Consider the following 23679-nt stretch of genomic DNA (forward strand, 5'->3'; position numbering starts at 1 on the left):
TTCTGATTCATATCCCTCAACAAGATCAGCAACAACATTATATAGCAAGAAGAATATGGCGTCCAAAAAAAAAACAGATTCTTTTACCCGAATATATATTTTAGCAATGAAAATGATTTTCGGTTCATATTTTTATATGCTACTCGAATTATTCTTTGTTCGGTTATTCGTATTCATAATTTTTATTTATATTTTTCTTTTGTCTATCCGAGGCCAACCTCCGATCAACTAACATATTTTTTTTTCTTATAGTAGTTGTTTTTTATTTGTTTTTTTTTATTTGTTGTTGTTATTAATATTTTTTTGTTCAAAATATTTTCCGTTGAGTTCGATGAAATAAAAAATGTCAAACAGCCAACAAGAATATCATATGATTAATGAAGATTCTTTACGTTCATCAAATGTTGTCAATGACAATCATCAGGATTTTTTTCACAATTATCTTGATTCATCACCATCAACAACAACAACAACAACAGCCATTGTAGCCGCTGCATCACAATCAACAACAGTGAATAATAATAATTTTCAATCACAAAGAAATTCACAAACACCTACAATTATGTTGATGAACAACAAAGCCAAATCATTCGATCAATGTGATCTTGATCGTCAACGTGCACAACATCATGCAGCTATTGATAAGAAAAAAGAATTTTTTCTCAAAAATGAAAATATAGTACAGATTTTTGATAAAATGTTTTCAAATACTGATGATAATAACAATAATAATGATTCATTAATGGTAAACACTAAAATCGTTCCTAATAATCATTTAACACAGGAAAAAGTGGCTATGAAATATCGAAATATTGGAAAAAATGGTCTTCGTGTTCCGATTCTAGCTTTTTCGGCATGGAATAGTTTTAGTCATGTTTCTGAAAATATTGCAGAGAATATAATTTCTGTAGCACTTGAAAATGGTATTAATTACTTTGATACCGGTGATGCATTCGAAAATGGTCGAGCCGAAATATTATTGGGTAATGTGCTGAAAAGAAGTCAATGGCCTCGAAATTCGTATATTATATCGACAAAAATATTCTGGAAGACTGGACCATCAGCCCATATGGGCGCCGGATTATCACGAAAATTTATTATTGAAGCAGTAGAAGAATCACTTCGACGATTACAAATGAAATATATTGACATTGTTATTATTCATAAATTGGATGCGATGTGTCCAATGGAAGAGATCGTTCGAACAATGTCGTATCTGATCAATCGTGGTCTCATTCTTTATTGGGGTACATCAAGATTTTCGACAATGCATATTGCTGAAGCATTTTCGATTTCTAGACAATTTAATTGTCCACCATCAATCTGTGAACAAATGGAATATCATATGTTTAATCGAGATAAAATGGAATTACAAATGCTTGAATTATTTCATAAAGCCGGTATTGGCTGTATTACATGGTCACCTTTCTCATTACAGAATGATGAAGGTATATCACATATCACTCGAAGACAACAGAACAAAGAAGATAAGCTAAAATTTAAAGAATTACAAAAATTGTGTGACAAACTGGATTGCGATCTTACACAACTTGCTTTAGGTATAATTATTTATTTAATCTATAATTTTCCAATGAATTTATATTTTACCTTTATTCTTTTCAATTCAACAGCTTGGTGTTTACAAAATGAAAATGTTAATTGCATTCTGGTTACGGCAACAACCGTTGCTGAACTTTATCAAAAACTCAATTCAATCAAAGTATGTTGTTTTCCTAAATAATTTTGCTATTATTAACTCTAAATTTATTGATTATAACAGATATATCCAGTATTAACTGAAATTGTCAATAATGAAATTGAACTAATCCTGGAAAATAATCCGGTCATAAAACGTCAACATCCAAAAACTCCATCCATCACAATCGATGTGGTCAATGTGGAACCGGAATTTGTTTGATTAGATTTAGAAAATTTTTTGTTTGTTTGTTTTTGTTTTTTATATTGAATAAAACTTTATTTCAATTTTGTTTTGTTTTAACAAAAATATATGTAACCATTTTCAATATTTTCAAATCATGATTTTGTCATGGTCTTGGACAATTTCGGATATTCAATTAAACGCCAAACGAAAACGGTACCATCAAAATTACATGTTGCAATAAAAGCTTCGTTTGGAGCAAATTTCACATCCGTAACACTGCCGCCACCTTGTTTGTATTGAAAGTATGATGCCTTAGTATCATAACAGGGATAAGCGAATAATCGTATAAAACCATTTTCATCGCCAGTAACAATACATTTTAAAGTGGGAGAATAATTCTTACAAATATTGATGACATCTTTGAATTTTTCATTATCCCAAGTGCCACGAGCATCTTCTAATCCACTACAAGTGACATTACACCATTGAAGATTATCAGAGAAACTTGTCACATTACGAATGTAACGTGTGTTGGGTAAATCCCATAAAATTAATTCCTGAAAATTGTTGTCATCCACCGAGGTCAATATGAATTGCGTATCTATTGACCATTGTAAGGTTAAAATGGGCAACGGACCTTTAAGAATGGAAACTTTATCGTATGTGAGTCCATTATCCCGAACTGGTATCACATGTAGACATCCATCTTGACAACCGGCGACTAAAAAATCCCCATTTGGTGAATAAGACATACAACCAATGCAAACCGTTGTTAACTGAATGTATTGGATAGGTTCACCTGATCCAGTATTCACTATTGCAATGATACCAGTTGCAGAACCAACAGCCAATACTTGACCGGCCGGATGAACGCTAGATGACATTCCTTGTATACTAGAATCAGTTTTCCAAGCTAGACCATAATCATTCCATTTGCAAATTTTTCTATCTAATGATGCAGTATAAATATTGTTATCGTAGTCTAATGAGCATGTTCGTATAGCCATATAATGACCCTCGAAAATAATCTGATAATCTTCGGTTTGTATAGCTGATCCCTTTAAGATGAAATTGTTTGATGTTCCGATGTAGATATCCATCGATTCATCTAATTTGTTCGGTGGAGTAATAGCCGATACCGAACCACTTATCGATGGTAATTTTACAGCATTTACCAATCGAAATTCATTATCATTTACATCCCAAGTTTTGATCACGCCATCTCGATCACCACTAATCAATATATTCTCTTTGGTCATCTTAAAACAGGTTAATTGTGATTCATGACCTTTAACTTCTTTGATAGCAAATTCCAAGACTTTATCAACTTCATATGGTGCCCAAATAGTCAAATTGCCCTGCGAATCACCTGTCAATAAACTATTATCATGAAGAAATGCAGCACAATATATTGTTTTAATGATTTTGGATTGCTAAATGAAAAAATCAAAACAATAAAAATCTCATCATGAATTCATTATGAATTTCAAACCATTTGTAACGCAGTACGATTATCGATAGATCGATCTTTTTTGAAATGCCATACGACTAGATGCATTTTGCCATAAGTGACTACAATATCGGTTTCGATAGGATGAACAGTCAAACCATAGAGTTGTTCGTTGTTGTCCAAGGATTTCTACATTCAAGATTTAATTTCAAAAATCATTCAAAATTTCAACATACCGTTGTATTGGCAATGTTGATCTTAAGTCTCCAATTCCATAAACTTATGTTCGATTCTTTACCTCCGGTCAGCATAAAAAGCGAATTCTTTTCAGAAAAAAATATGACACAAGATGAGAGAAAAAATAATACAAATTTCTAAACCGTTTGTCATACATTTGTAGTGAATTCCATATCGACCAGTTCGCATTTGTTCGTTAAAATTTTAACTGTTTTTAATGTTTTGATTGACCAAATACGAATCATCATTGTAGAATTAGTAACATGACCAGTTGCAATGTATTCACAGCTAGGATCTACTCTAAGGCTTCATTCAGGATTTGATTAAAATTCGATAATAGACATTTCTGCAAATATTGTCTTACCAGCAAATATCATGATCATGTTCAGTATAGAATCGTTGTTTTCCGGATTGTTGATTCCATAGTACCGCAAATACACCAGAAAAAAACGCCAACTCTTTGGTATTTAAAAAAACAAGATTTTGAACGCGTTTACCATTGTAACCGTAGCTAAATTATGAAAAAAAATTGAAAACCATAAACAATTTGAAAGTAACAACTTACACTTTGTCTAATTCTAGATAAAATTCCGGTGGTGAAATTGAACCATGTAGATTTTTTTCGATTTCACGTAGTTTATTTATCGCTAAAGATGATTTGCCTTTAGAACCAACAGATAAGTCTGATGTTCCGCGTTTCACTTTTGTTTGATTACCACTGGAAGACATGACAAAACTTTTGGATTTTACTGGTAGTTTAACAGGTTGTTTATCGATATTTGAATAAAGATTTTCTGATGATTTTCCTGTTCGTATCCTCATTGGTGATGCTCTGAGCATAGTTTCACCATTATTATCTGGAACTTGTAATCGGATACTAGGAGTAGGTGATTTTGCTTTTATCATGGGAATCGGAGCTTTTTGTTGCAATATTTTTAAACTTTCATTAGATCCGATGACTTTCCGTTTTAAAATTGGCGTCGAAGTTTTTTGTTTGTTGAGTGGTTCGGTTGATCGATTCAATGTGGGCAGTGATCGTTTTGAATGTTTTGATTGAACTGACAAATTATTTCCTATAATCGTACTGTTTGTTTTGGGGTTTAAATTATCACTACTTTTGTTTAAGTTTTCTCCTTTTTTCCTTAATGTGGCAGCTGCTGCTGAAGGTCGTTTAATCGGAGATCCACCGGTAAAATTTTTCTCTGCTCTTTTGATTGGTACTTTGGCTATGATTGGTGCTTCCGGATTTATATTCGATTTCATTGCGCCTTTTGGCAGACTTTTTGTTTGTTTAAAAATATTGTTTACCGGCTGTTTTTGTTTTTTCAATTTCATCGAATCCTTACGATTTCGCTCAGCTTTCGATAGTTCTTGATGTTGCTGAATATTTTGATCTGGTTGTGGGCTAATACGAGGTGATAGTAAACCTTCAATTTGAATTTGTAATGAAGTATCGTTGAGCAATTTTTCTGCATAGTTTTGAATTTGATGATATTTATCTGGAGTAATCTGATCCAGACCAAATATTGGTCCTACACATTGTTGATATTCTGATTGTTTATTTCGGTCTACGAAAAACGGTGTGGACATATCGAATTTAGGAGTTGATTGCTTACGTTGATTTGTTGCTTGCGCTTGACGATTTATGCGACGGTTAGTAAATTCTGGCGAAAACGGTATAGAACCATGATTAATTGTTGGAGATGTTGATGATATTATTTGACCAGATTGAGAAGATGAATAGAAATTCGGATTCATATTGTTATTCAATAATGAATATGAATTTAATGTTTCTAGTTGTTGTTGCATTGGAAATCCATCACAATGATAACAATTATTATCGATTGGTGATTGATAGCCTTTTGGTGTTGGTGATCGTGGATACATTGATAATGGCTCATGAGGATATTCGTTATCAATATAAAACAAATTGATGTGAGATAAATCATGTTTCAATTGAGAGATACTATTCACCTAAAATAATGGAAATCAAAGGAAATGATTCAGAACAAGTCAATTTGTGAATTAATTCTCACCATTTGACCATTCGATGTAAACATAACTCTTGGACATTTTAGCTGAACAGCTTCGCCTAAATCAATTAGCAATAGATCAAACGATTTTGGTGTTTTTAAATTTAAAATAACTTTTGAATGAAGATCATGATTTTTATTGTTGACTATTGTAACTGTTCGTATTTCACGTGTTGGTGTATAAATGACTGTTGTTTGTTGGGGTTTCTCTATGTAACAATTATTATTAACATTTGGATTTAATTTATGATAATGATGATTAACAGCATAAACATTATTAAATTTTGATGATAATGGACGTAATAATCGAAGATCATCTTCACGTGCAAATTTGTTTCGATGAACATTTGTCGGTATACCGGTAGTTAGCCGTTGTGATGGATTAGATGATCCATATGCAAAGGGAACAAAATTCTTCGAACTGGATATAACATATGTTTGATCATGCTCAAGTTCGTCTAACGATCTAATTAATCTACCGTTATAAGTAAAAATATAATGAACACCATTTAAAAGACAAGTTTTTTTTGTTAAAAATTCATAAAGTTGTTCAAGATTGGTAAATTCTTTTCCCGGTATAATCGATACTGTTAACTTTGAATCATAAGGTCGACCATTTTGGTAAAAATGTAATTTTTTTGCCTTTCTTTCGCATGCCTCACGAATAGCTTTCGAAGATACTATTGTCGAAGAAGATATTATTGCTGTCGATGGTACTGGACCAATACTAAAATCTATTGGCAAGCGATGATAATTCATTCATTCGTTATTTTGAATTTATTAGAAAAAATTTAAAACCAAAATTCATTAATTAATATACTAACACGCGCATACACACACATTATGACCAAGATGAATGAAACTTTCAAACAAATATGACGATAATCATTTCAAACAAATTTGGATAAAAATGATTCATTCAAAAAAAAAATTTCTATTTCCCATCCATATTGTTTAAATTAGTAACACGCAAACCCAAATGATAGCCACTAATGAAATTCAAGTATTCATAACAACGACACATGCACAACACTTTCTTAATGGTGATCAAGTAACAAATGAAAAAAAAAAAATAGAATCAACGATCACTTGCACTGAACGGAATTTCTATCTATCTATCTACAAGTTTATTGTATTGTATGGTCGGGTTAATGACGATAATACTATAACTGAACTAGATTCTGAATTCCATAAACTGTCACTTCCGTCTACTAGAATCAACCTTTATATTGAATAGAACTTGACAATCCTTGACAACCGGACAATCACATTGGTTCGTTTGTGGTGTACTGAAAAAAAACAACATTGTTTTCCATTTTATTACAAGAGTTCTTTGTCCTCAATGATAATAATGATGATAATGATCAGCGTCGGTCAACTATCAACTGAATCAAATCCTTTCCATTTAAGTGATGAACAATCATATTTATATTGTATATAGCTTAATAAATTATCATATTAACATTGGTTGACGTTTGATAAGAGAAGAAGGGTAGATGAAAATATGAAATTACATTTGATTGCTTCCATTTTATGCATGTATGAAAAGGTGGAATAATGATAATATGGGAGGATTAAAATGTTCTAATCAAATCTTATTATGTACAAGTTTTTCATGGGATTATATTTTTTCTCATCACATTTAGTATTCAAATGACAAAAATAATTTCAAACAAAACAAAACAGTAATAATGAAAACTATTCATTTTTTTAAATATTAATAATTGATTAAAATTAGAATTTTAATAGAATCATAGTCTTTTTGAAAAATTATGAAATTATAAAATTGCAAATTCTAATATCATCATCATTGCAATCATAATTATCGTAATCTTTTACGAATTCCAAATTTCATTCATTCATTAAATTTTTTTTTTTCGTTGTGTATGGCAACATTATGAAATCAATATTAAATTCCCAATAGTTTTCTTTTTGAATATTTAGAAAATTCCATTTAATGATTAATTGAATCTGGTAAATGCAAATCAACTTGATATTATATTTCATAATGGTAAGCAATTCAGAAGCACAAAAAAAACCTAAAACAACAATAAAACACGAAATGAATAAATTATAATCACCATACGAATATGAACAAAATTTGATCAGCGAACAAAACGTTGAAAACGGCAAAATAGAAACAAAAAACAAAACAAAAGAATTCTTGATTCATAATCTGTTATACGTCATCATTATCATCGCCATATGTATGGTTGTAATTTTATTGGTAATGGATTATTTATTCGGCACACGAATCATTTCACCATCTAACTTTCAAATATTATATGTGTAGATGGGTGGGTATAGAGGGTTTGTTTTCGGAAAAAAAATGCGAAACAAAAATAATTTGTCCCTGAACTAGGTCAGGAAAAACAACAACAACGATAAACGACGTCCGTTATCATCTCCATGATCATATACAAAACAAAAAATCGTTTCATTTAGGAAATTTTTTTTTAAATTCATTATATTGGATTCTGTAAAAAAATACATATCTATCAGTATGTAGAATATCTGCACCATACATTTTTTTCCCGTACATTCCAACAATATTAGAATGGATAAATTATAATTTGTTAATAATCCCTAATATGACCAGTAGACCATGCAACCGAACAGAATAGGAATCTAATTAACAATAATGTAGACAATTTATTTATGTCAAATAATGTGTATGTGTATGGTATTATTTGATTGTTATTCTTATTTTTTTTCTATTCGAATTGACTAATATTTGAATCATCGTTATTTGATATAGGAAGCAAGAATCACTATTCGATTATAATCAGGTTTTTATTTTCATTTTAGGCAATAATTATGTTTAGTAGTCGTATGTATCCATTCAAGGGAATTTTGTTTTACATCCAATTCATTCATTAATGATGATGATAATGACGATAAATTTATTAAATATTGATTAATAATTAAAGGAAATTATAATATTCAGATTTTTTTTGAATTAAAATCTTGCCAAATCATTGATAATTTATGATGAAATGAACATAAATTTAGACGTTTGTGTAAAACCAATTACAAATTATTCTGTGTATGTGTAAGAAATATGATTTGGATGCCTACAAAAATTATTTTTTCAAAAAAATAATCTTAAATAATAATAGCAAATTGCTAGATGTTTTTAGATTGAAAATTTTTAAAAGTAGTGTTCATTTGTGTAATTTTGATAATAATTTACATAGTACAAGAATAAAGAATTATGAATTATATAGTTAAAAACCAAAGATGATGATGGTCACAATGAGAATGGAGGGATGATAAAAGAAATAAGTGATAGTGGAAATGAGACCAAATTGACATATGGAAACAAGTGGGGTGAATGGTTGATGTTGAAGGAAATCAAAGGAAAATTCTAGATTTTTGTTGTCATCAATAGAATATAAGAAATGATGATTATTATTTTGCGGCCGTAGTTAGATTACTAAATGCTGGTCCTTGATTAGCCAAATCCATATGGTTATTGACGACGAACGGTTGCGGCTGTGTGGTCAATCGAGACAGAATCCCTAAAATAATAAGTAAAATGATTCATTAGATTGGAGAGGATTTAATATGTGAAAAGAAATTACCTCGTTCGGATAACTGTAATCGTTGCGAAACGGAAGGAATTCGAACCAATGCATTTGGTAATCGGCTAGCATCGGATTTCATGTCCGTAAGCAATTCTTCCAATTGGTTCAATACTTTATGCATGATAGCGTTCACTGGTTTTTGGCTACAATCCTTTTACAAAATCTTTATGCGATTCAACATAACTATCCAATTCGGCAAAACGAGTATTCAATGCCATGACAGGATGGTTGATATCTTGAGTTAAATTCAGATATGCGGCACGACGTAATTGTTCTTCAATGACCAATGCTTGTTCAAGCAATTTAAACCGCCGTGCTAAGAACTTGTTTTTGATTTCCAAAAAGTTACCTTTGCCTGCATCCATTTTGAAAGGCTATATAACGAAAAATTGAAACATTATCACAAAACTATAAAATAGAAAAAAATCTTACCTCATTTATGATAGCAAAGGCTGGGTCATTTTGTATATCTTGCCATCGGCCATATCCATGTTTAATAATGCCGGTAAGTAGCCAGTAATCATGTCGACGATGCCAGATTTCATATTCACGACCGGATGAAGCTTTTTCCTCATTTGTCCATAAAGAATGAAGTTCGGTGAAACCACCGTCAGCAATGTTGAACATGAATCTCGGCACTTCATTATCTTTACCATCTTTTTTCGATGATTTTATATCAGTTTGATTTTGTGGCTTAATACCACTGGATAAATCAGTAGGGATATTCTCCTTATCTTTTTCTTTATCACTGTTACCATTTTTGTTCATCGTATCGGATTCGTTTTCAACTTCTGTTTTTTCTTCAGTCAATTTTTCATCTTTAACATCATGATCATCGACAACTTCATCTTTGATTTCTTTCGACTTTGTCTTTTCCGATTGATTTTCTAATAAATCTTCGAATTTACCATTCGTCTGTGATTGCGGATGATCATCAGAATTGTTGTTTGGAGGTGGAGGAGGCATCATCATTTCTGGTAATTCCATTGAAATGAATCCATTGATATGTTCAAATTCTTGGACTTTTTTACGAATTAACGACATGACGCCGATACGAGTGAGTACATGTTGCCTAGAGATACCTTCCCGAGGAACACCGTCGGCAAATGTTTCGGCATTGTCTGGACCGGGTTCACATAGATGTCGCATAAACAATGAAACATATGCCCAAAAATTCTTCTCTGATTTACCACGAAGATCACGGACAAGCCATTGAGAATTGAATGCATCTTGTGGTGGCATTCCATATCGCATTATAGCATTCAGGAATGCTTTTCGTTGTCTAGCATTGAATCCCAAGACCTGAAATAAATTGCACAATTAATTGTCAGTGACTACCTTTAAAACTTTGCGAAACAGTTTGTCGAGCATTCGTTTTCTAAACATCACAAATTTTTATGTAGCGGCAAAGTTTTTCGAAGGATAAAACATTGAAAGAATCAAAGGTCAAGAAAATCCTTGAAATGTCAATCCTGAAAAAGTGCCGCAACAAGAACAAAAAAGAAAAAAGAATACGTACTTCGATATTGCCACCAACCCTGGCCAACAATGGAGGTAATGGACGATCTTTATCATTACGATCACGATATTTACGGCGCATAAATTTCTCCTCTCTGTTTTCATCATATTCATCATCTTCATCTTGATCTAGAAAAAATGTAAAAAAATCAATACGAAATTATTTGGTGAATAAGAAAAAACATACCGGAAGGAACAGAAAAATCGGAATTGTAATCGGAAACATTTTCCTGCCAATTTTGATCTTCTTGAGAACCACCCATGGCATCATTATAGTTGACTTGTTTACGGAGCCGTTTGCCTTTGCCCAATGTTCGAGCCAGGTCTTCTTGTTGTTGTTCGTAATGATGGCGAAGAAGTTTTTCCCAATAGGCTGGATCAGCACTTTCAACATCTTGCTTGAGAATTTCAGTTTCCGGCTCCTCATCTTCTGCATCTTTTGTGACATATGATGCCACTTTAAATGAACTCAGATATTCATTGGCCCATAGTTCTTTCTGCTCGATTCCTTCTTTAGTTCGATCAAGCAATTCTTCGATAGCTTTATCATCATAATGAATTGTACTATCTTCGGCATTTTCTTCATCCTTTGAATAAATCTTCAGTGCCGAACCTAAGAATATCATCGAGCTCTTGCTTGGACATAGCAGCGCTACGACTACCCATACCAGGCCTAACGACCAAATGTGTCAACATCATTTTCTTTTTAGCCACTTGTGTAATACGTTCTTCGACTGATGCACGAGTGACAAACCGATAGATCATCACTTTGTTTGATTGGCCAATACGATGAGCACGGCTAAATGCTTGGATATCATTATGTGGATTCCAATCCGAATCATAAATAACGACAGTATCGGCCGTAGCCAAATTGATGCCAAGACCACCAGCACGGGTAGACAAAAGGAAACAAAATTGTTGAGCTCCCCGGTGCGTTGAAACGATCAATGGCCTCTTGTCGAAGCGAACCAGTGATACCGCCATCAATGCGTTCATATTTATAGCCTTCGCCTTCGAGAAAATCTTCTAGAATATCCAACATTTTAGTCATTTGCGAGAAAATCAAAACTCGGTGGCCTTGATCATATAATTTACGAAGCATTTTTTGTAATAAGATAAGTTTCCCACATGCTTTGGTCAAGGCATTTATTTCATAAAGGCCATTTGGTAATTTGGGTGCTTCCGACAGCAGCACCAGGAAACAAGTAGGGATGATTGCAGCATTTTTTCAAATCCATCATTATATTTACGAGAGAAACCTGATGTCCACTACCTTTGGCATTAAGAGCTTCAAAATTTCTCGTAAGAATATATTTGTAATATTTTTTTTGCATGGATGCTAAATCAACACGGACGATAAATTCACTTTTAGCGGGTATGCCTTTAAGGACATCGGCTTTCAAACGACGAAGAAGATGAGGCCCGAGTAGATCATGTAACTTTTTCACTTGATCTTCTTTAGAAAGATCGGCAAATTCATTGAGAAATCCTTGCATGTCACTAAGAAATTTTTCAAAGAAAAAAAGGTCAAAATCTAATTTAATCAAAAAAGAATGTGAAACTTACTTGAAATTTTCGGAACTTAAAAAGTTCAAAAGATGAAACAATTCTTCTAAATTATTCTGTAATGGTGTACCAGTTAGCAAAAGTTTGTAATTAATTTTGTACGTATTCAATACACGAAAATATTTTGATTGATTATTCTTCAGACGATGAGCCTCATCCACGACCAATATTTGCCATTCAATCGAGCTCAATGTAGCTGCATCGATACAATTCAATTCATAGGATGTGAGCAATACATGAAATTTAATAGGAATATCTTTACGCATTCGAGATGCTTTCGATCCACTACGTACGGCACCATCTTCAAAGCTGAGTTCATGTTCACGGATCACAGCTCGGCTATCTTTATCTCCGATGTATGTGACAACATAGAAATCAGGTGCCCATACTTCGAATTCACGTTCCCAATTGATTATAGTCGATAATGGTGCCGATACAAGAAACGGTCCACGACAATGACCTTCTTTGTACAGTGAATATAGAAATACGATTGTTTGGATGGTTTTGCCAAGACCCATTTCATCGGCCAAAATCGTATCAGTGTGATGAGACCATGAATATCGTAACCAATTGATACCTTCAAGCTGATATGGATGAAGTTCCATTCCAGTATGATCAATATATTCAGGTTGTCGTTCATATTTCTTTTTTGGATCAACAATAGGTTTTTCAGGAGGTGGACTATAGCGTCGAGGTTGCAGTTGTTGGCCATCACCCGTTTCTTCTTTTGAACTTTCACTTCGCTTTTTACTACGACCACGAAGTTTTTGATTTTTGGATTTACCAGCAGTTATTTCTGCTACTTGTCTTAAATCCCAATAATCATCAATAGCTTTTTTCATATCTGGAATTTGAAATTCTATTGATTCTTCAAATTCCCACGAACTTTGATCATAGGGTAGATCACGCCATTTCACCAAGATACATATAACGGCCATCACGTAAAACTTTGTGATTAATAATTCGATGTATGTTGAGCCAATCTGGTCGTATACCGTATCGATAAAATCGTTCTTCAAGATTGACATCACTTCGATCATTGCGGCGAAGTTTTTTTCGTTTCATACCAGTCGCTGCAGTAATTTCTTCGGGTGGTTTGCCATTATTAATGGTTTCACTAATTTCTTCTCTGATTGATAAGGGTTCGCCATAACTTGATCCATCATCTAATGGGGGTGGCTCATCCATATCATTTTTACGACAATAGTTTCGATATAAAGATGAATGAAAAACTTCAAGTTGAAGTTCACTAATCCAACTACAATGCCAATAACTCATATCATGCCATTTAACAAAAAATTCTCGTTCTTTTTGCAATTTTTGTGAAGTCATTGAGGGTGCTGGTGGTGGTGGCGGATCTTTAGAAGTTGATGGTGTTGGCTCTGGTTCAGCCTTTATCGATAAATGCTCTTCCTGTTTTTGCTCTACTGTCGTCTCGGATGTTTCATTGTCAGTTTTAGTTTCAATCATTTTTGTTCGTTGTTTCTTTGGCTTTTCCACCCAACGCCAATGAAGAATTTTAGCCACCTTTCCTTTTAATGGTTCGACAGAACAACGTGGACAACGCCATTCTCCATCTGGTACATCTTCTAACGGTGGGCTCAGGCAATATGTATGATAGGCTAATGGACATGCATCACAACAAAGTAATTCCCCACCATCTTTACAAATGCGACAGAATTCCATATGATGATCATTGGTTGTTTGTTCGAGGGATTCATCGTTTTCCTGATCTTGAATACCTTCCCCTTCACAATGTGGACAACTCCATTTTCCTTCCGGTGCTTCTTCTAATTCAGGCTCCAAACAGACTAAATGATAGGCTCGTGGGCAGGTATCACAAAGAATGATTTCGCCGCCTTGTTGACAAACTTCACAATAATCTTGGTGATCAGTTTCATATCCATTTTCTTCCGAATCATGACCTGGAAAACTATCGGTTGTTTTTGTCTTTTTACGTTTTTTCATCTTTTTCTTTGATTTTTTCCTATCTTTTGCTGATGGTGATGGCATTTGAGCTTCTTCTAAAGCGGCCTCAAATTCTTCATCACTTTTATTCATTTCACCAGGACTATCTTCTTCTTCTTCCGAACTGTTTGCACGTTTTCGTTTACTAATATTACTAAGCTTTATTTTAATCGAAGGTACTAAACCTTTGCCAGATTTTGATTTTCGACATTTGCCCCGTGTTTCACCACTTTCATCTGTGGAAATTATCATTGGCAGAATTGGTTGTTGTTGAAATAGATCATTTTGACAGAATTCACGCCATTTAGCTGAAATTAGTACGACCATTTTACTCATCGGTATTTTCGGATTTTTATTCGCGATCAATGGTCGTAAATGGTTGGAGAATATTTTATAACTAGTCAAATTTTGATAATCAGCTTCAGTGAATTCATAGTCGATATCTTCAATGTTGAGATCATCGCAGATTTCGGAAACACTTTTTTGTGAACGTTCTTTTTTACTATCTTTTCGAGTTGAGATTGATGACGTTTTACCGGATGCCATTGTTAATTGATATGATTCTTCTTCACCATATCTACCGCCGTCATCATCATCAACATCATCATCATTATCATAATCTTGATCATATTCGGGTTGACTTTTCTTACGTTTTTTCTTTTTACTTCGCCGGCTTGATGATGATGATGAATCTTTACCACTACCACCGGCACGTGTTTTTCTTTTACCATGTGATCGTAAATCTGCTTCATATTCTGGATCATCTGCATCATTCATTTCGGTTTCGGTTGCAGCAGATGCATTATCATCATCATAATTTTGATCATCATTTCCTTCAGATTGATGTTGTTGTTGATATTGTTGTTCATCCATATCGGTATCATCTTGTTCATTTGACATCATCATCTTGTCGTTATCATCATAATCATCACCGTTATTTTCATCGGCTATAAAATAAAATTCGATAAGAAAATATCAATAATAAATTATTATGAATATGATATGAAGAATTAAATGATTTAATTGAACGATGGATAACAAAAAAAAAGATAAAATAAGAGCGAATGAAAAATAAAAATAACTGTTCTAGCAGCAAAAAAAGAAGTTAAATGAAGCATATACTTCAGAAAAATAGCACCCTCGTTCAGGGGGGGAAGAGAACATTGTTTAGTGGAAATTCGGCTTTAAAAGTATCGGAAAGCCAAAATGGGAGGATCTGAACAAAAAGAAATCTTACTGTTTGAAAGCCCCTTAAAGTGGTGGGGTGAGATTATCAACAAAAAAAAATTATCCTGTTTTGTTTTCGGTTATGAAGAATCAGTTTTCCAATTTAATTTTGTTTTTCCAAAAAAAAAAAGATAATTCAAATCCTTACTTTTACTTTGCAATTTTCAATTTTTTATCGACTTTATTCAAGAATGAACTGAAAACTCGAGAATAACTGAAAAAAATGGATTATATTAACGCGAACAATCGATTAGATATCGATTCGTCCTTCGCCATTATTCAACACACAATAGGCAGGAGAGAGAAAAAAAGGGGATCCCATTGTTCGTCACTATGTGTGTATAGATGAAAGAAAAGGGGGAGAAAAATTTTTCGATGAAAAGGGGTAGTGGCATATTGATTGACTGACTGACTGACATAAAAAGGAGGAGTAAAATTATTTTCATATGTATGAATAGAACAATTGAGCTAGAAATAGTTATGCTTAAAAAATTTCTATGCTCGATTCAAGATTCGTGGTTAATTAATTGAATTGAAGAAAATTTTTCATCATCAATTTCAATTAATTAACACAATCATCAAATTCATCGAATAAACATCAAATTTTAATGTTGTTTTTTAAATGAACATTGTTTATTTTAAATAACATTAATCCACGTGTGTTTTTTTTCGCGTAAAGTTTCAAGTCATTCTTTTTGACAGATTTAAACTGCAATGTGAAATGATAATGTAAAAATGAATTTTTACGCGAGAAGATTGAAGTGTAGTTTGGAAAAACAAAATTTCAATATAAACTATTACCGGTAATGATTGTCAGAATTGATTTACCGGAAAAAAGAAGTGAATAATTTGGAACAAAATAGAAAAATAAAAATAAAAAAACTTACATTTGCCGGGCGAATCAGTTTCGTCATCTTTTCGGCCCATTTTTTCGATACAAATAATACACACTGGAACGAAAGAAACAAACTGTCTGTCCAAGATCAATAGATGCGATATACGCGACGTCAATTATCAATTGTTGTCGTTTGACTGTTTTTTTGTTCGATTGCTAGCAGCATAAAAATAAGAGAGATGTATTTTTTAAATTAAAAAATAGCACCATCTATTGACAACAAAATATTAAAAATTTTTCATTTAATTTATAATTATCAGATAAGTCAGGGTTGATAATAAATTTGACCATAATATTTTTTATAATTTGAATTTTAGATATGGAATAATTTTAATGAAACATAGTTTAAAATGACATATCGTTGTGAATATATTAAAATATATACAGGTGTGTATGAAATAGATTAAATTATTATGCAAAAAAAAACATTCACATCAATATTATCATGAATGAATCTTTTTTCGTGAATAGGTTTTCGTACCTAATAGTATGGTTGGTTTGAAATCTAGATCAATATTTTTTAATAATGATGTTTGATTATCATTTTCCTTATGATTATTTTTATTTTTATGATTATGATTTTGGATATTAATCGTACACATTAATGGTTCGGCTATTGATTCATTTTCAACTAAAGAAGTTTTTGGTCGTCTTATTTTTGTTTGTAACGATTCTTTCAAAGATCGTTTGGTCATTAGTTTTTTACGTAATTGTTGTAATTCTTTCAAAGATTTTTGTATTTCAGCATAATTTATTTGATAATCTTGAACATCCGAATCATTTATACGTTTTAGATTTCGGGTGAAATAAGGACTGAGTTTTGGTGCCAAAAATCTTTCGGGAATTTTTATTAGTTTATCAAAGTTTTCACTAAATTAATAAAATAATTATTTAAAATAATTGAATAAACATTCGAACACTTACGCGATTTTGGCGTCACTACAAATAAGCTCGGGCAACAATGGTTTCTTATCGACAATATCGGACGAATTAATCATCTGATAATGCATATCCTCATCGGATAACATTGTACTCTGATCTTTAACAAAATATGCGTTTCGTTTTGTTTTCTTCGGTATTATGCGTACTTTTGGCTCATGTACATCATCAGGTGATAGATCTTTGAGTTGAATTGCCATAGTTTCGGTTTTATAATTATCGATTTCATCTATGGTACCATCAGATCCAATTACATTTAGCCATTTTTCTTCATCCATTGATGACTTTTAATTCTTTAATGAATATTCAACAATAATAATAAGAAATTTCCATCGATTAATTGTTTTTTATCATTGAGGGTGAAAAAAACTATCAGATCATCAAAATAATATTGAAAAAATTTTCGGCTCATGTAATTTTGTTGTTTATTCGTTAAAATTCTGTAGAAGAGATCGAAATGTCATATATGAATATCTCAAATTTGTTACATTCTGTTTACAAAATTTTCATCACACTTTTATAAAGTATCGATTATTATTTATCTTGTTAGTTTTTGGCCATTATTTTCATTATCATCATTAAATAATTTACAATAATAATGGCCAGCAGCAGTAGTAGTAATATTGAATTTCATTCATTCTATTCTGATGTGAAAACCATTGAAAAACAAGATTCAATTTATACATCTGAACAACAAATTCAACGGCTTTTACGGCCCGGATCAACGTATGCAAATCTAAATCCATTCGAAGTGTTACTTGTCGATCCAGATGCATCGATTGAACGAATCAAAAAACAGTATAAAAAATTATCCATTCTTCTTCATCCGGATAAAAATCCAAATGATCAGGAACGAGCACAACGTGCATTCGATGCTTTAACCAAAGCATACAAAGTACTTGAAGATGAAAAAAGCCGTACAAAAGCATTGGAAATTGTTGAAGAAGCAAAATATAAATTGAATAAAGAAATTCAGGAAAAACGAAAACGTTTGAAACAACAGAATCCATCACGAAAAGATCCTCGTGTTGATGAAGATGACCCAGAAAAATTTAAACAATCATTACGTGTTATGATAATGAAATTATTTGCCGAACAAGAACGTAAACGGCGTATGTTACAAGATAAGGTACAAGAAGAAAAAAAACGACAACGTGAAGAAGAAATTGAACAACAACAACAAAAAGAAGCCGAAAAAGAATGGCAAAAAAATTTTGAAGAAAGTCGCCAAAATCGTGTGGATAGTTGGCATACGTTCAATAAAAAAGCTAAATTCAAACGTAAAGATATACGACCACCGAAACATAAAGCCGAAGGACGATAATATTGTCCAATAATTTGCTGTATAGAATTTCAATCATCATCATCGATCATTATCATCAAATATAATCAATCATATAAATTCATTATTAATAAATTTTTTATTTCGATTAAAAAAAAAGTTCAAAAATGTAAAATAAAATTAAAATTTTTTAAAATGTCATAGATATTTTTTTGGTTTAATTTAAATTTCATTATTAAATCTAACCTTAATGACATTTTAAATCGAATAAGATGATTCAAATTCGAATCAAATGGCGGCAGCAGCAATCAACAGGTTAATATACCATAATAACATGTCCTGGGTAAGCTTTTCCCCATATGAACACAATTCTCATCATTTTGTTGTTTTTTTTTGTGGCTAACTTGTTACGCTAGCTTTGCAAATGAGAAAATCCATGCATTATTGCTTAGCTTGACCCTGCTTGGCTTCTTTTTTTTTCTTTCTTGCCCGATTCTTTTCAATGAGACTCGATCATTTTTTTTTCTTTCAGTGCTCTTGTTTGTTTGTTTGTTTGTTATCAAGTAGAACAGGTTACCTTTTTTTTCGTGTGTGTTGTATTTACACATCACAAGAAGAAGAAAAAAAATCTTTCTTTTTTTTGAAAAAAAATGATCTTTTGTTTCGTCAAGACGATACCTAAAACGTTGATATTCAACAAGTTGTAAAAAGTATTCTTTGAATTTATTAATTTGTTAGTGAGTGGTCAGTATGTTGTTGTTGTTGTGTCTGTTTGTCAACATTAATGATGCTCATTTTATGTTTATTGAAATTTGAATGTTTAAAGATTGAAAAAAAATTGTGGAAAAACAGGAATCAAGAATTTTTTTTTTTTGATTGAATTGATTGATTTTAAAACTTTTCTCGGTCATCCATATATATCAACAAACAAACAAATAACCATTATCATTATCATCATCATTGTTGTCATGGATGATATCGTTAAAATTGATATCATATATGATGCATAATCAAAAACAATCAAAAGTTGGAAAAAAAATGAAGAATAGATTAAATGAAATAAGAAACGCTAATAAAAAATTATCGTTGTCTGCAATATTTTTAGCAACATTGCTGTTGTTGATGATGATGATGATCTCGAGCCTTGTTTGAAGAACTTCATATTCAGAATTTCATAAATTCTATATAACTAATTATTCTTCTTTTACTACACCCATATAATATCATGTTCATCGTTGTTTATATATATTCTGGATGATGATGATGATGATGGATTTTCAACTTTTGTTTTCTCTTTTTGTTGTTCTCTTTTGGATCCAATCTAAATTCAAAATGTAATCAACTTGTTGCTCCATTTATATTGTGATTTTTTTCTTTTTCTTCTTCTCGTTAAATGCATTTAATTAAGTGTATATGTGTGTTTGTTTTTGTATACATTTTTAAGTTTTAATTCTCATCTAAAATGTAGATTGGAAAACTTTTTTTCTTAAAAAAAAAATTAATTAACCAACAAGACAACAATGTCATTTAATCAATAGATATTTTAAAAATTCGATCGATAAATTTTTGCAAATCTAATCACATTATCACAATATGCATCCATTATTTGTTGAAGTTTTAAGTAAAAAAGATTTAAGCCGTGCTGGTGAATTATTTGCCATCGATGATCGTGCCATTGTTAAAGATTTATCCGAATTATTGGCAACAATAAAAAAGATAAGCAATTCACCATATTATATTGATCGTCATAATGATCAAAGTGTTGTTGAAATTTGTCTAACAAGAATTATCAGTGCCATTAGGTATATATTGTTTAGAAATTTGAATACCAAAATACCAATTATTTTAAATTGTTTTGAATTTTTGTCCACAGAGATACGAATACGATTGAAGAACATGCTCGTGCATTGGTAGCATTGCTTGAATCATGTTTACTGTATAATTTAAAACCAACAAATCGTGATCAGGATCCACCACATGCTAAAATTGCAAGCGAAGTTGTTTCGTTTATTTTTTTGGTTAGTTTTTTTTCTTATTAATTATTCTATTTATTATAATTTATTGTTATGATATTTGTTTTCTGACAACAGAATCATAGCAAAAAATCTGTCATGTGTTTGGCCGTACCAGTTGCTGTAAAACTACTTCATAGGGGCAACAAAGAACTTAGTCGAAATCTATCGAGCTATCTATCATTAGCAGCCATACATAATGCCGATCTATTGGCTCCATATATTCAACCAATAATTGATTCGATAATAAGTGGCAATTATTCATTGGTACGAGTATTATCGAAAATCTATGTGATCAATAAGGAACCAATACATGATCATATCATGGCACTTGTTTGCCTTTTACCGCAATGCGATACATCGGAAAAATCATCATTGCTTAATTTGTTTGCTTTGATTTCGAAACATAAACCATCCATACTTGAAGATGATCTTCATCAACTAAGTGATTGTCTTCAACATCCACAGACCGCCTATACTACTATGCAGATTTTTCTCGATATGGCCCATCATAATAATAAAAAATTTATTGATTACATTCCTCGAGTGATTGCATCATGTGAGATTCATTCCGGAATGGTATCGATAGCAGCCGAATTTCTTGGTATCGTTGGAAAATTGAATATTTCCGAAGCCCAAGATTGTGTTCGATTTTTAACATCACAGCTATCAAAATCTGATCTCGGGACAACGATAACGTTGTTGAAACAGATTAAATCTATTGCCGAAGTTTATCCATCAGTTTTACCGAATGTAATGTCAATTATCATTGCGCAAACAGAAAATTCTACATCATCAACAGTACAATCGTATCTACAACAATTAAATGTGATCAATCAGACAAACAATTCATCAGCTAATCGTGTAAATTCAAATTCCGATTCTATATCTAGTACTAACTTGGTCAATAATCTTGTTAATTCGGTCAATAAGAATTCTTTTCTTAGCAGTGATATTTCGAGCCTTATTACAGCCCAACATCATCAACAGCAATCGATTCGTAGTACAAATACAAATAGCAACAGTAGTTCCACTGGGGGAAAACTAGGCGGAAATAGTGGATTTCATATCTGGAATCGTAGCATACCAAGATTACATGTTGTAAGTGGTGGTAGTCAAATACATAATCAACCACCATCGAATGTACATCGAAGTCTGACGGCATTGGTTGCATCGGCCGGTGGTGTCAGTGTTGTTGGTAATGGTGGAGGTGGAAGTGGTAACAACGGTGCTAATACCGGGGGTGGTTCATCATCATCCAATACGGCTAGTCGTCATTACATGAATCGTATGTCAATCGAATCAATGAATACGACGAATACACCATCCAGTTCACAGAAAAGTGCATCATCATCATATTTGCTTGCTTTACAAGAAAAAGAACTTGCAACAAAAAATGTCAATTCTTCAATCGATTCACAACTTCAACAACAGATATCTGGATCATATACGCTCAAAAATAATTCAAGTAGAAATGAATTAAATTTCATAGGTGGCCGTAACAGTGGTAATAATGGTATCGGTACTGGTAGCATTGTTGGTAAAGAATCAAGCAAAGCACTTCATCACCATCATCATCATCATCATCATGTGATTTCATCCGATTCAAATTCATATTCACCAATGTCCAATGCTGCTGTTTCTTGTGTATCGAGCGATTTAACATCTAAACAATCATCAAATGATTCTCGTCAAATAACTGTATTCGAACCATATCCGATGCGTGATGCCGTACAACATTTTTGTGAAAAACATAATGATAAAATCAAAACATATATGCAAAAAGTATTGGTAAAAATTCCATTACCTGTTAAATGTACAATCGAAGAAAAACGTTCGAAAAAGATTGCAAAAATTTATTTTGCATGTCAAGCTAAAGGTGAACATTGTCTTTATACCCGTAATTATTTTGTGATGAAAACAAAAAATGCTCGTGTATGGATACATTTAATGTTTTTGGCACTACAAGCAAAAGCAAAATCATCACTTTGTACACGTGAACCATCGGTGAATGCATTGAAGAATTGTTGGGAAACATTAAAAGTGGATAATAAATCCTTTCTCACATTGGTCACATCGAATTTTCCATCGGCTAAAGATCAGGAAATTCTAATCGATGAATTACGTTCGAATCGTTATTTTGATGTATTTAAATTTAATGCCATTATGCAATTATGGGGCTGTTTTCTGTGCAATCATCCGGATAAAGCAACCGGATTTCTAAAGAATTCTGAACCAGTTATCGAAGGTCAATTGAAAGAAAAGAAAGGAAAATGGAAATTTTTTCGCCGTTGGCGTACGAGATATTTTACCCTTTCGGGAATTCATCTATACCGAGACGAGGTGGTATTAAATGTTTTATTTGGATCTGATATTCTAATCGTAGATCTTTTTTCTTTTGACTATTTTTATAGACTGGCGAAAAAGATGGCCAACCAATTGAAGTGGGTAAAGTACAAAGTGTTCGAGCCGTTGGTAATTCACGTGGTCGTACCATACCAAAAGCATTCGAAATATTTACCAACGATAAAACGTATATATTGAAAGCCAAAAACAGTCAAAATAATCAAGAATGGATGCAATGTTTGTCCATTGCAATGGCACATTCACAAGCCAAAGACCAATGATATCGATAACATCGACAATAACCGATAATGATGATGAATATCAATCATCGTTTTCTAAATATATCATTTCGATACAAAACAATCTTTTTCCAAAAAAAATAATTTCATCATGAAAAAAATCTTTTATTTATATGAATTTTTTAAAAAAATTTGAAATAGTAAAAATATCAATAATGAATAATTTGAAAATTTCATTAAATTCATTAGGCCATAAAATGCGCATGCGTTTTTTAAATTTTAATCAAACACACTGAAAAAAATTCGGTTGTTTTTTTTTTTGGCAAAAATGTTTGAATTCGATGAAGATTGAAACAACTAAAATCAGTTTCATTTAACCATAATAAGATTTATTTTAATTTTTTGAAATTATCTTCATAAGTGAAAAATATGGCTGAATCTTGCCAATTCGTACAATCACGTTACGATGATGATGATGATGATGATGAATTTCTTTTG

General features: G+C 32.0%; 6 protein-coding genes across 6 annotated transcripts; 3 read left to right on the plus strand and 3 right to left on the minus strand.

Annotated features, from left to right (window-relative positions):
- Positions 1–29: 29 nt before the first annotated feature.
- LOC113797936 (voltage-gated potassium channel subunit beta-2-like) lies at positions 30–2005 on the plus strand. Its single transcript, XM_027348407.2, has 3 exons — positions 30–1559; positions 1632–1720; positions 1781–2005. The coding sequence occupies exons 1-3, from the start codon at positions 344–346 to the stop codon at positions 1916–1918; spliced, it is 1443 nt and encodes a 480-aa protein (XP_027204208.1). The 5' UTR covers positions 30–343; the 3' UTR covers positions 1919–2005.
- On the minus strand, positions 1970–6689 carry LOC113797876 (uncharacterized). The gene is made up of 7 exons (XM_027348330.2): positions 5606–6689; positions 4135–5543; positions 3934–4080; positions 3725–3875; positions 3569–3655; positions 3375–3521; positions 1970–3315 (listed from the first exon to the last, which is right to left on the minus strand). Exons 1-7 carry the CDS (start codon positions 6359–6361, stop codon positions 2035–2037), a joined length of 3978 nt encoding a protein of 1325 aa, XP_027204131.2. The 5' UTR covers positions 6362–6689; the 3' UTR covers positions 1970–2034.
- Positions 6690–8376: 1687 nt separating this feature from the next.
- On the minus strand, positions 8377–16512 carry LOC113797855 (chromodomain-helicase-DNA-binding protein 5-like). The gene is given in 12 exon segments (XM_027348302.2): positions 8377–9123; positions 9187–9338; positions 9340–9563; positions 9622–10491; positions 10709–10836; positions 10895–11295; positions 11297–11634; positions 11636–11890; positions 11892–12207; positions 12274–13193; positions 13195–15188; positions 16356–16512. Coding segments are annotated over 12 exon segments (5748 nt in total). The 5' UTR covers positions 16396–16512; the 3' UTR covers positions 8377–9013.
- Positions 16513–16576: 64 nt separating this feature from the next.
- On the minus strand, positions 16577–17728 carry LOC113798002 (uncharacterized). Its single transcript, XM_027348478.2, has 2 exons — positions 17288–17728; positions 16577–17233 (listed from the first exon to the last, which is right to left on the minus strand). The coding sequence occupies exons 1-2, from the start codon at positions 17578–17580 to the stop codon at positions 16807–16809; spliced, it is 720 nt and encodes a 239-aa protein (XP_027204279.2). The 5' UTR covers positions 17581–17728; the 3' UTR covers positions 16577–16806.
- A 71-nt stretch (positions 17729–17799) lies between these two features.
- LOC113798001 (dnaJ homolog subfamily C member 8) lies at positions 17800–18787 on the plus strand. The gene has a single exon (XM_027348477.2). The coding sequence runs from the start codon at positions 17901–17903 to the stop codon at positions 18624–18626; it is 726 nt and encodes a 241-aa protein (XP_027204278.1). The 5' UTR covers positions 17800–17900; the 3' UTR covers positions 18627–18787.
- A 181-nt stretch (positions 18788–18968) lies between these two features.
- Positions 18969–23412, plus strand: melt (ventricular zone expressed PH domain-containing protein melted). The gene is made up of 4 exons (XM_027348341.2): positions 18969–20386; positions 20458–20602; positions 20675–22942; positions 23011–23412. Exons 1-4 carry the CDS (start codon positions 20178–20180, stop codon positions 23221–23223), a joined length of 2835 nt encoding a protein of 944 aa, XP_027204142.1. The 5' UTR covers positions 18969–20177; the 3' UTR covers positions 23224–23412.
- The last annotated feature ends 267 nt before the right edge of the window (positions 23413–23679 follow it).

This window comes from Dermatophagoides pteronyssinus, unplaced genomic scaffold, assembly GCF_027571235.1.
Source record: "Dermatophagoides pteronyssinus isolate colony J.1.1.1.1 unplaced genomic scaffold, Derpt_VIB-CSIC_2022.12 sq0003, whole genome shotgun sequence".
NCBI lineage: Eukaryota > Metazoa > Arthropoda > Arachnida > Sarcoptiformes > Pyroglyphidae > Dermatophagoides > Dermatophagoides pteronyssinus.